Raw genomic sequence first — 13,564 nt, 5'->3', positions numbered from 1 at the left:
ATGTGGCAAGTATGTACTTGTCTGGCACCCGAACATCAATAACTAATTGTTTTTTTTTTCCTTTTTTGAGGCTTTCGTTTTGAGAGTCAAGTAAAGTCTGAGTGCAGCCATTGCTAAGAATGAAACGTGGTCTAGCAGTTCGGACACAGCGTCATCATACAGGTGACCTGGGTTCGGTTCCCACTTCAGATTTTTAAATCAGCTTTTGTTGTATTTTGGGCAACGACCGTTACAGCAGTGAAAGACACAAATATACTGTTTCATTTTTAGTCTACATTGCGCTACGTTTATGTGCAGAACTAGGATCACTTTCATAGTCTTTTGAATGAATAAAATCTAGAAATCACTTTAATTTTCACATAAAACCTTGGAACTGAAATGCGAAATTCACTTGATGCTGGCGTCTTACCTTAGACCCACCCTGAATGAGCTGTAACAATCCAATCGCAATTGTTTCAATGCCGGAGCAGGGATGAAGACAGGAATGGCTCCTAAGCAATTGAGGTGCTGTGTTGTTGGATGTAATAATAAACATAGTGGTTGCCATTTACTCCTGACATCTGAGCCGCTGAAGATGCAGTGGATTACATTTGTTTGTGAAGGGAATGTGCCTCTCGATCTACATAAGGGGCTTTAAAAATATTATTATTTAATATTAACTACTGTCTAGCATTTAGGCGTGGACATTTGTTGTGTTTTTATCTATGCTTCATGCAGCAGTCGTCTGTGAGGGGCTGCTGCTTTACTTTTACATGATGTTTCATTAACAAAGATCGGGGGGAGCACGTTCAGATAATTAATCAACACAAGGGGAGCACAATCAGTAGTCAATCCAATAAACAAAGTGTGTATATATACAAAGCTGTCTTACCTCAGTTCCTTGACAGTTTTCCAGCATTCGCTCCCGATGCCAATATGTCTCTGCTACAACTTTTTCCATCCAACGACGAGCCTGAATTCCCTTCAGGCCCCCTGCCGCAATCTGCCCAACGGCTACTCCGTCTCCGCAAGGCACTGCCTCCAAGCCCAGGCTCCATCACGAGGTTGATGCTCCACTCAGCCAGCCACATGTTCACCAAGACACGTGGCTAACCCTCGCCTCCAACCGCTCAGTCATACCAACGATTCCCCCTATTGAGAAGTGGACAGTGCTAAGCCTGAGGCAAGCGCTGATCAATTCTGAAGTTCATTTCTCCCAGAGGTTGAACAAAGCAGAACTGTACAATCTTTACGTTACCTTGCAATCAGCCAACCTCACTCCCAAATCCATTGCAGCCCCCAAGTCAGCCAACAGAGCGAGCACAGCTTGCAAGGCCCGAAGCTCGCCTCGCTCGATACCTCTATCCTCGCACTCTACATCCGGCCCTACTCAAGCGTCAGGTCGCAAAAGCAGGCCTTCAGCAAGCCTGGGTCACGCCTAAGATCCCACCGCCACAAGGCCCCGCTCACCACCCGTTTCAGCTCTTTTATCCCCTGCCGCTGTGCCGCTGTGCCGCCAGCAACCGAATCCATCGGCCCTCCCCCAGCTTCTCAATCTCTTCCTCCCACTATTAACAATCCCTTTCTCTTTCAGTGGCCAGCTCCAGACGCTAGCGCGAGGCTGCCTCTGCTAGTGGCGGGTCGCAAGCAGCCTTACACTTGCATCAACTGTTGTAGCTGTAGGTCTACACAGGCCTTCCAGGATGTCACAAACCCCACCCCCTTCCCTTGGCCTTGACAAGCGTGAGGCTGTCTCCGCTTGCGACCCAGGCCCACACATCTTTTTTCCTTCCCTCCTACTTCTAATTCTTTCAGTGGCCTCTGGCTCCCGTAGGAGACGCTAGCATGAGGCTGCCTCTGCTAGCAGCACAGGCTACGCAGGTGCCTCAGAACGTCACAAATCCCACCCACCTCCCGGGGCTTTCAGCTACAGCAGCTGATGCAAGCCTGAGGCTGCCTCTGCTTGCATCACAGGCCCACACATCCCTCTCTTTCCCTCATCTCCCCTTTTATGCTCCTCTCAGTCTCCCCTTCAAGCTCCACAGCCAGATTTAAGCATGAGGCTGCCTCCGCTGACAATCACGGCCCCCACTCCTCTTCCTCACACCTCTCTACTACACTCAAACTCACTGTATTCTCTTTTTACAGCAATACCTCTGGCCGCCCCATCAAACGCTGTCGCCGCGGAACCACCCCCAGTGCTGCACAACATCCGAGCTCATTGCGGGGGGTAACGCATTCCACCATATCATGCCCATGAATTAATCCTTCTATTCCCCCCTGCCCAGTCTCAACCCCAGTTAAATCCACCAGCTATGTGCCAAGATCTGCCACAACTAACGTAAACCCGGATTCTAGATGGAATGCTCCTTCCCTCACTGACAGCAGGCAGCCCTGCAATCACTTCAATGCTGGCAGATGTGCCAGACAGCGCTGCCGTTGTCTCCACATCTGCAGCTTCTGTGGCTGTGCCCATGCCTGTCACGTATGCCTTATTTATTGTTTATTATTGTTTATCCTGTCGTCGTAGCAGCCATCCTGTGGGGGAAAGAATGGACTGCCAACAGCATTTCAGTGCATTGAAGCAACAGTACACAGTGCATTAATAAAGGCTGTTCTCATTCACATGCTCTGATGCCACTTTTAAGATGTCTCACCTGGATCTCAGCGTGCAACCAATTTATCATAGTTGCCAAACATGTCCCCGGGTCAAAAAATAAAATTGCTGATTCTCTTTCTCACTTTCTGTTTCAGAAATTCAGGATGCTGGCTCTGTGGGCAGACCAATCACCAACTCCAGTGCCTCACTATTCAGAGCTAATATTTCCATAACCCATCCATTAAAAACCCTTCTTGACGCGTCGTTCATCAACATCCTCCAAGCAGTGTCTCCCAAGACAAACTTATATAACAGCATGGAGATGTTTTAAAGCATTTCACCTTTCATATAACCTGCCGTTTCCTGATTTTTCTCTCCTCTCAATCACCTCATTTATCTCGTACCTTAATACCATTAAAGGTCTCCAAGTTGGGTCCATCAAAGGGTACTTAAGCGGCGTATAGTTTTTTCACAAACTGATTTTCAGCACTTCCTCCCGCGAGATAAACAACTCACAAACATCCCTCTTGATCAAAGGGATCCAAAGGGATCCAAAGGGATCCAAAGATCCCAACCCTCCCGTCCCAACACCAGACAACCTATAACACTAGACATTCTCACCAAATGTATTCATACCCTTCGCATGGGCTACCAGCCCATGAATACTGCCCGCACACTCAACACTATGTTTATCTTAGCCTTTTTTGGATTTCTCAGATGTTCAGAACTTGCCATCACTTCCAAATTCAACCCAAAAGTCCACCCCACCAGACCTATCCATTCTTGATAGCGAAACAATCTCCTACTTCATCAAGCAAAGCAAGATGGACCAAACCAAAAAAGGCCATTTTATTTACATTTTCAACCTCCCATCACCAATCCAACCACACCAAACTGTTCTCGCGTACCTTCAGCTCAGAAGCCTTAAATCCGTTCTCCGACAATCAGGCATCCCAGCAGACAATTTCTCCAGCCACTCCTTCCATATCGGGGCAGCAACCTCAGCAGCACAGAAAGGCCTTTCTCAGCATCAAATCCAAACTCTTGGGCGTTGGTCTTTAGATGCTTTCAAAAGCTATATCAGGACCAATCTGTCCCGCATCAAAAAAAGCCCACTAAGCCCTTATCGCCTAAGCCATGCACACACACAAAAAAGAAACCACACGTACATGCACACTTGAGTAAGTTACTCTAACCCCTTCCCAGCTAGACTTACCCATCTGACGCCATGAGTATTGAACTCCCGTCGGACGCAGCGAGAGCCTTGCACACACGAGTAAGTTACTCCAACCTCTCCCCAGTGAGGCTTACCTATCCGATGCTGTGAGTATTGAGCTCCTGTCGGATGCTGCAAGAGCCTCACACACATGAGTAAGTTACTCCAACCTCTTCCGAGAGCCCACTTTTATGTAAGAGTGAACTTGTGAAGTTTTGTATTGGTTTTGTGACTAAAGTGTTCAAATGTTTGAACTGTGTTACAGTTATTATCATGTCTTTAGCATGCAGTTATGCTGTATATATTCATATTTACTTACATTTATGTGATCTATGTACATTTCATTTGTATTTTGGTGTATTTTATTCACTTAATGCTCATTTCTGAGATATTCTAAAGTTGTAAACAACTTAATTTCATGCGCATTATTCTATTCATTAATCTGTTCAGTTGTTTATTTTGCTGAATGTTCTTCATGTATATGTATATTTACTCTTCATTTTCTCTTTTATATAAAAATTACTGTAACTATGGACAACTGTTCAACCATTGTTAATCACTGAGTTGTGGTGACAAATAAATGGGTCACTCCCATATTTCAACCATCTTTAACGAACAGCATCACTGAGCATCAACATGCATAAATCTGTCAGCATTATATCTCGTCTACTCTGAGAAAAGAGTCAATGACAAACTACAGACACTAACTACAATCCAAATCATGTCATTGTTTTTTACAGGTTGAATTATTGTGGCATCACCGATGAAGGTTGTGCTGCTTTGGCTTCAGCTCTGAGATCAAACCCCTCACACCTGAGAGAACTGAATCTGTCTGGAAATAAACTAGGAAAATCAGGAGTAAAGTTAGTCTATGGTCTGATGGTCGATCCACATTATAAACTGGAGACATTATACTATTGTGAGTGTTTGTTTATTTAAAGTTCTCAAACAGTAACAGACCTCCTGTGTGTGTCCATATCTCTAGCTCTAATATGAATATACTAATATTTCTGGCTGTGTTTTTCCTGAAATGGATCTGCTATGTGATGTACCAGCAGTAATGTCTCATACTCATATGTGACTGTCTGTGTGTTTTATTGTAGACTCTCAGTATTTAGACATCAGTCCAGTTTCCTCAGGATCAGCTAATGGTGAGTAAGGAGACACTACAGAGACGTCGCAGTCACACAATCAGCAGAGACTAAAGACAAAGAGATACAAAGGATCACAGTGTCACTGTGTGACTTATTATACGAGTTGGGGTACTTGGACTCCAGCTTTTAGCAGAATTGGACTTAGTCTCGGCCTCAGATGCATTTTTACTTGACGTGACTTGGATTCAAGTCTTGGGATTCAAAAAATATTTTCAAGTCTGACCCAGTACAGGGACAGTTAATGGAACTGTCACTGACACAATGCATTGTCACGAAAGTGATGTTCAGTATTCGTATGCATTTTTACGTCTTGCCAGTACTTGAAAGCTGCCGTGTTTCTGTGCACACACACCCAAAGCGCGCTTACAGAAAGTGTCTCTCAGTCAGCATGTGAATGCCAAATTAAGTGCTCTTTTATGTGTTATTGCTACACATTCAAATACACTAAAAGCCAGGTGGCATTAATGCACGGACATACCTGGGCTTAAGCTCAGGGCCCTGGGCTGAAGGGGGCCCACGGTGATGCCGGAAAATATTGTAACCGCATCTTATAATGAGTTGACTGTTCCCTTAAAATTATGCTTTATTGTTGCTTTGAACACTTGTGCGGGAGAAGTGTCAGCCAAATACTCCCAAATATAAAAGAGAAAAAACATATTTTAACGCAGGTCTAGGAGAAGATGCACATGCAGATCATGGCAAAGGTAGGTCATATGCTATCAGTAGCTAGATAAGCTATAATTAGTCAAATAATGAACTCCTTTATCATCTTAACAGTTGAGCTTGCAGTAGTTAGCACAGTGAAAAATAATCCTTTTTATGATGCATCACAATGCTGATTTGGATGATTCTGCATAAATTTAACAAAATAGTCCCAGGGCACTAAAAAATCTGAAGTGTTGATTTGGGCCCGCTAGTGCAGGGGTAATAGTTATAATAACAGACTTATTTGCTTTTATTTTTGTTCACATTTTCATTTTTAATTATGAACCTACAGGACAATATCGGCTTATGCATTTATTTGGAAGAGAACAGATGAGACTGTGTAACTTTTCTTGTACAAAACTCCACCCCCTGCAGTGACAGCGATTTTAATATATTCTCATTTTTTATGAACCAATATCGATTTGTAAATCCCAATCTATCTTTTAGGCTATGCAGTTTTTAGTCGAAGAATGAACAGTTACGGTTTTCGGTTAACGCGACCTCTGTACAGTACATACACGAACTCGTTAACTAACAATATTATTGTAGAATAAAATTAAAATCTGTGAATTATAGAAATCTAAAAAAATCACAATCTAAAACTAAACGCTGCAGCACATATTGAACAGTAATATATAATCGAAAGTACAATATGGCTAATCCCTTCATCAAGCCTTCATCACGTTTTCGCTGTGTGTTTCAAAGTGAAAGGCGCAGTTCGTTCAGGTGATCAGCTCGTGATCTGGTGTTTTCCGTGCCTCAGAACAGCTCATTTCACAGTGACCTCATTTATTGCACATGCTGTGAGTTTAGCACGATTAGGAATGCAATGGCCAACAGTTATGCTTTATTTTCACAGCAGATGATTACAGAATTTCACTAGTAGACGCGTAGTGAGACGCGTTTTTTGTCAGCCTGGTGCAAGCTAGAGTTTTCAGTCAAAATAAAAGCACTACCGCCGTTTCCATCAAAATAAAAGCTTAAAAGTGCAGCATAAATTGCTGACAGCTAACGGGTAAATGAGTAATGTTAATGCAGTCCGAATTCAAAATATCTCTTTCAAGTGTAGAAATGAAAAAGAAGTCTGTTTCGTCTGTATCATCTCAGTGAGCTTTAATGGGGTTTTACATATGCGCAGTAAGGCGAATTTAACGTTTTCTGACATTTCAGTGTAAATTAAAAACACTAATGTGGACAGAGAGAGTTTCTAGACAAAAACTCAGTTTTCAAATGTATCTGGATTAATGTAGACATAGCCTTTCATTTCTCATGTTTTCCTTGACCTAGTTTTCTCTTATGTCTAATTATGTCATTTGGTTCACCCATGTCTCTTAATTACCCTAGTTTGCTGGGGTACTTAAGTTTGTGTTTGTACAGTCTAGTTTTGTCACATTGTGAATGTCAGTGTTTGTGTGTCCCCAGAGGAAAGGAAAATCAAACATGAGATCTCCTTCTCAACTCACATCTTTCTCCTAGACAGAAATGAGATCAAGTGAACATCAAACTGAGACATAAGGCTAAGTCTCCTGCTTCTCACATGTTTCTCCTGAGACAAAAAAATGACATTCTTTGATGTTTGTCTCCTCTAAAGCTTCATAAGAGATCTCGGCTACATCACTCACTGTGCTCAGATTATTCTCCTTAGATAGAGACACTCACATTCTCACATTTATCTCCTCTAAAGCTTCATAAGAGATCTTGGTAATATCTTGCATCATGCTTAGCCCTTACGAAACAATAATACATGGGAATATATTGAAAAATATATAATGTGACATATTACATAATACATTTTCAAATATTATACCTGATGCTAATATTTTCACTATACATCAGTATATGCATTGACAATATAGCATGTATTGAACATATAAATATATTTAGAATCAAAGACTGAAATAAATCTCAAATTTGATCTTTTATTGGGGAAATTGCATATAGAGGTTTCCACATAAATGTGAATTAATTTATACACATACGTAGATATAGACTTATTGGTAACGCTTTAGATTACAACCCGCAAAGAACTACGTAAGTAAACTGAATTTACGGTGTATGTTTCTGTAATTATAGTGTACCTATAAAGAACGTACATGTAGGTATAAGGGAACAAAATGTTATATTTGGGTAATAAGGGGATAACAAACCAGATATTCAGCCTGCAAAGAACTACATAAGTATACTGAATTTACGGTGTACGTTTCTGTAATTATAGTGTACCTATTAAAGAACGTACATGTAGGTATACGGGAACAATATGTTACGTTTTGGTAATAGAGAGTAACAACCAGATATACAACCTGCAAAGAACTGCGCAAGTAAACTGAAGTTACGGTGAATGTTTCGTATTTCTATTGTACCTACGTGTAAGTATAAGGGAACAATAGGTTACGTTTGGGTAATAAGGGGGTAGCAAACAGATATGCAAATAATTTATAATGGATTAATTAAAAAAAACTTAACAGGTACCTGTTCTATTAAATCGTAAGTTTGGTGTATCTATACGTAAGCTTTTTAAAATTACTGGGAAAATATACTCTTGTTCCATGTATTTACAGGGTAAGTGTGCCCTCTGCGGGCTGTAAATTAAAGTGGCGACTGTTCCCCCCTTGTTCAACGAAGTTACAGGGTTGGTACATATAACAACGCGACGTAAAATGTGGTTCTACAAAATGTACATTTACATTTTTACAAACATTAAATGTACAATACTGACATATTTACATCATCTAAACATTTAACGTTTACTTAATATGAAATTATAACATTTCATTCTGTTGCCAGCTCGTTTCCAAGAATAGGTCTACATAATGTTATCATGACTACACGTTAAACCCTTAAAATAAATAATATTTCTGCAATCGTTTAATCATTCATGTAATATTAACTTAGTTTGCCGTTACACCGAACACGCATCATAACTACAAATTGAACAATTTTATTTGTGTGCTGTAACCCAGATCTTCAGAATCCATACGATTTGCGAGGACCAGAACCGAATTCAAGGTTTTGTCCGGCGATCTTCATCTCCATCTCTAGCAGCGAGTCCAGCAGCAACAGCCATAAACCCGTGCTGAAGTGCATTTTGCGACAGGAAAATCGGACGTTCATTGGCTCTCGCCTGCATTCGTCACAGATTACGACATGCCGTGTTTCTGGTGAGATGTGTTGGAATGACGCGCGGGCGCCTTCGAGGAGTGGATCAAGACAATAATCTGGATAATATTTTCAGCGATTAACAATTTAAATTCTGCTCTCATCCTACTGCACCTCAAACCTACTGTATTCCGCCAGAGAGGACTGCGGCTGCAAACGCATCGTTATTTGGATTACTTTTTGTATGGCTGTTGACATTTTTGCAATAAATAAATGATTGTGATTGCACTTTCCTGTTTTTTATATTTTTATTACTGTTCAGTCATAGTTAACGTTAGGTTTAGAGGTAGAAGTGGGATTAGCGACTATAAAAAATATTTTTAGATATATTTTCAGATTGTGTGTTTATGTATTGTACCTACCCTGTAACTTCCTTGAACAAGGGGGGAACAATCGCCACTTTAATTTACAGCCCGCAGATTTGCACACTTACCCTGTAACTACATGGAACAAGAGTATATTTTCCCAGTAATTTTAAAAAGCTTACGTATAGATACACCAAACTTACGATTTAATAGAACAGGTACCTGTTAAGTTTTTTTAAATTAATCCATTATAAATTATTTGTATATCTGTTTTCTACCCCGTTATTACCCAAACGTAACATATTGCTCCCTTATACTTACACGTAGGTACAATATAAATACGAAACACACACTGTAACTTCAGTTTACTTGCGCAGTTCTTTGCAGGTTGTATATCTGGTTGTTACCCCCGAATTACCAAAACGTAACATAGCCTATTGGTCTCTTATACCTACACATACGTACTAATAAGTACACTATAATTACAGAAACGTACACCGTAAATTCAGTATACTTATGTAGTTCTTTGCAGGCTGAATATCTGGTTTGTTATCCCCTTATTACCCAAATATAACATATTGGTCCCTTATACCTACATGTACGTTCTTTATAGGTACACTATAATTACAGAAACATACACCGTAAATTCAGTTTACTTACGTAGTTCTTTGCGGGTTGTAATCTAAAGCGTTACCGACTTATGGAATGAGTCAAAGCAGATTTCTGGTTCCTTGCATGATTTGCATGAAAATGAATATAGGGGGAGATCTGCTAGTATTTATTGTTGTATTACTTTGAATTTTAGAAGGCTTTGTGGTGTGTGTATATTCATGGAGTTACCGTGGTGCTGAAGAGTAGAGCCTGTATATAGAATAACGATTGGACAAAGACTTGTAAGATATGATATGTTTAAAAAGTAATGGCTGGGCATTTCACAGTGATTCCCTAAGTGCTTTAGTATAAGCAGGTGTGCTATTTTAAACTATATATGTTCGAAAACATAAAAAATGTATGCAACAGTTCGTAGAGATGGGAAGAAGGAGGCAGGAACCGGCGAACATTTAAAGACTTTAATCCAAATAAATAAACAAACTGAAAGTAATGCGGCAAGCCCCTCACGGACGACTGCCATGCGCACACATAATAAAAGATAAACAAAACAAAACACAACACAACACAACACAACGTCAAATCCAGGCCTGGTCCTCTCTCGTCCTCGACTGGTGTCGCTCGTCCTTATATGCCTCCAAGCTCCCTCATGAGAGGACTCGAGACCGGTGTGACTCGCAGGTGACGCTCATTCTCAAATCACGCACCGGTCTCACTCGCTCCTCCTACAGTTACAGTACGTCTGTCGCTCGTCTACCTCACCAAAATGTATAATGTAAATGGTTGTTAAACTTAAGAAATAAAAATGTGTGTCCATACGTGTGTGCATATATGACATAGAGTAAATATATGTTCAATACATTTTTACACATCCAGTACCAAATCTTATCCCATTTACATATATATAATATGAAGTATATTACTGGATATAAAATGACATATATTGTTACATATAAGTAAATATATTGTCACATTTCTCAATATATGAAAAGCAGTAATTTCTTATGACTCAATTTATTTTAATATATTTACGCAATATATTATTCTTTATATTTTTAATATACAATTATTTAATTTAAATATATTTATCCTTTATATATTAGGAAATATATTTTCTTTCCGTAAAGGTGGCTATTATTCTTAGCTAGAGAGTTAATTTTTCAATTTTATTTTAAACTCCCAATCAAATTACATACATACATGATAATAAATAATAAAATCCATTGATTTTACTACAGATATATTAAACAAAGAAAAATGTTATGTAGCAACCATAAAGAAATTGTATACAATTGTATACCATACCATACCATACCATTATTCATCTACAATTACAACAAATTCTTGTTGTGGTTATGCATTCATTTAATCAATCAATCCTTTTCCAATGTGTTTGGGAAATGTGCTACAAATGCAATGCCTGGCATTGAAGACAAATTTAAAAACATTAGTTTGCTTAAAATATTTTCAAGAACTACAACTTTTCTTTTTATAGGATTCTCAAGTAAGCTTACAATGTGAAAACAAGTTGCTCCTGTAACAATGTCCTGCTGGAGATCTAGTCCTGTGCATGAAAATTCATTCACAAAAGCAAGATGTCTCTCATTTGAAAAATTGTCTCCATCTTTATAAAAGAAAAAGAAGTCAATCTGACCGTAACATACTTCATTCCCATCATGAAATGTCACAGTGCAATTGTTTCTTCTTTTGGCTCTGACATACTGCTTTGAGGAATAAACAATTCTGCCTATCTGAACTCTGCTAAATGCCTTCACAACATTACTATGTAAGCTATGTCCTAAAAACATTTCTAATGTAGACATGTCTGCGCAATCCAGCAAAAGATTGAAGGGAACACCCATTTCTTTCACTCTAAAGGCACCTGTGTTTGAAAAGCAAAAATGACTTGTGTCATTTTGGCAATGAAATCAGCAGTGGTATTACCAATTTTGGTGGTTTGAGCAATATTTGGGAGACACTGAATAAGTTTCACTGCATTTACCATTTGTAGAGGAATATTTTGAGTTCCATGAATGAGACGAAGCAAATGTCCATTTTTGTCCTCAAAGTGAAAGCAAGAATGGGTCCACAAAGGTCCAAGAGCTCTAACACTGTCTGCTAAATGAACTAATAAGTGAACATTGGCTGTCAGGTATCTGTCACCATAAAGCGCATTCATCTGAGAACAAAACTTCCACAGAAGTTTCTCAGCGTGATCTATTTGTGCAAAGGTTATGGAATCCAAAAGAAGAATGAACATTGCTTCACTTAGCAGCAAAAAGTGATTGTAGTACAGGTTTGCAAGAATACCTCGAAAAACTACTGGCCCAAAGAACAACAATTAAAATTTTAAGAAAAACTTTAATTTGTTCAAGACATTGCAAAGGTTTCCCAAAAAATTTTTGGGAGATTGTTGAATGAAATGCATCCACAAAAGAAATGTTTAATTTGAAAAATTGTTTATCTTTAAAAAAAAATTTTTTTCTAACATTTTCTTGTTAATAATTGTAAATAAATTTGGTTTTTATTTTTTAATTGTTAGATTAATTTGTTGGATTTAAAATTTAAATTACTTTAAAAGATTAAACCATTTAAGAAAATTTTTCCCAATTTAAAAAGGATAAAAAATTTAATTTTAAAAATTTTTAAAAAAAAATACTTTGTATTTTAAAATAAATCAAATTTTTTTTCAATTGGTTGACAATATTTAAATGAATAATTTATGCTTTTTATTAAGAAATTTTTATTATAAATGGGAAAGATTTGTCATTTTGTAAAAGTTGAAAAATTTTAGTCAAAGACCCAGGCCACATTTTTTCTAATAACAATTATAACATTGGTGAGGAAACGGCCCGCAAGCCTTATGAGAATTTACGGGATTTGAGTGACTTGTGCGGGGTAGGTTCAATAAAGGGCTTTGGGATAAGAAAAGGCACCAGTCAGGGAAGAACCTGGATTTACTGGGTGTTTTTTTTTGGTTTGAACTTTAAAATTTTGGAGGCACGGCCGAGGGGTGTTTTTTTGGTTTGTTTTTATTTGTTTGTCTTTAAATTGGGTCTCCCTCTAAACTCTAGAACTGTGAAAATGTTTCAAATAATAGTTAAAAAGCACATGCTTTAACAAAGCCTGGGAAAGTCAAACCCAGCATTACTTTTATATCTACTTAATCTTGCCAATGTTTTCTAATCATACCTTGGCACCCCAAACTCGAATAACCAAAACCTTTAAATTTCAGTTTAAAAAAAATATGCAATTCTCCCTTAATTCAAAAACAAGGAAAGAAACTGTTTATTTAGTTTGGAATTATAGTTTAAAAAAAAACCCCAAGATATAAGAAACAATTTGTTATTTTTGTAATAAGGATAAAAACCGTACAATGAAAGGAATAAGGACCAATTGTTTTTTGGGTAATGGATAAAAACCATATTAGAAGAACTACATGGGTAAAAGAATTTATTTTACGTTTTGGTAATAGGATTAAACCAGATATAAAACCCAAAAGGGTTGCTTTAACTGGGTTAACAGTATCTTTTTTAAAGCCCCAGTAATAAAGGAACAATGGTGTTTTGTTAATGTACATAATTTTAAAAAAATTTAAAAGGGGTTAATTTTAAAAAAAACAGTACCTAATTAAATGATAATTTACTTAACAGGTACCTTTTATTAAGGAATTTTTGTTATTTTTTTAGGGGAATTTTTAAAATTCGGGGAAAATTATTTTTCCGTGTTCTAATTTTAAAAGCGGGGAAAATTAAACTTTTCCCTCTAAAAATTAAAAAATATCAATCTAACCCAACTAAATTACCAAAAATATTTTATGCGTAATATTTACCCAAAAAAC

At 38.1% G+C, this 13,564-nt stretch overlaps 1 protein-coding gene across 6 annotated transcripts in view; it reads left to right on the top strand.

The window, feature by feature from the left end:
- The window catches only part of LOC127160621 (NACHT, LRR and PYD domains-containing protein 3), a 47,860-nt gene extending 38,672 nt beyond the window's left edge, over positions 1-9,188 (top strand). For all 6 annotated transcript variants that reach the window (XM_051103277.1, XM_051103278.1, XM_051103281.1 and 3 more), the window contains 2 exons: positions 4,535-4,713; positions 4,898-9,188. In XM_051103277.1, the coding sequence (XP_050959234.1) occupies positions 4,535-4,713; positions 4,898-4,953 (235 nt within the window). In that variant the 3' untranslated portion in view covers positions 4,954-9,188. The remainder of the gene's footprint in view (positions 1-4,534; positions 4,714-4,897) is intronic.
- Positions 9,189-13,564: the final 4,376 nt, after the last annotated feature.

Source organism: Labeo rohita, unplaced genomic scaffold (genome assembly GCF_022985175.1).
Source record: "Labeo rohita strain BAU-BD-2019 unplaced genomic scaffold, IGBB_LRoh.1.0 scaffold_404, whole genome shotgun sequence".
NCBI lineage: Eukaryota > Metazoa > Chordata > Actinopteri > Cypriniformes > Cyprinidae > Labeo > Labeo rohita.
This window is presented reverse-complemented; position numbering and strand designations above follow the sequence as displayed.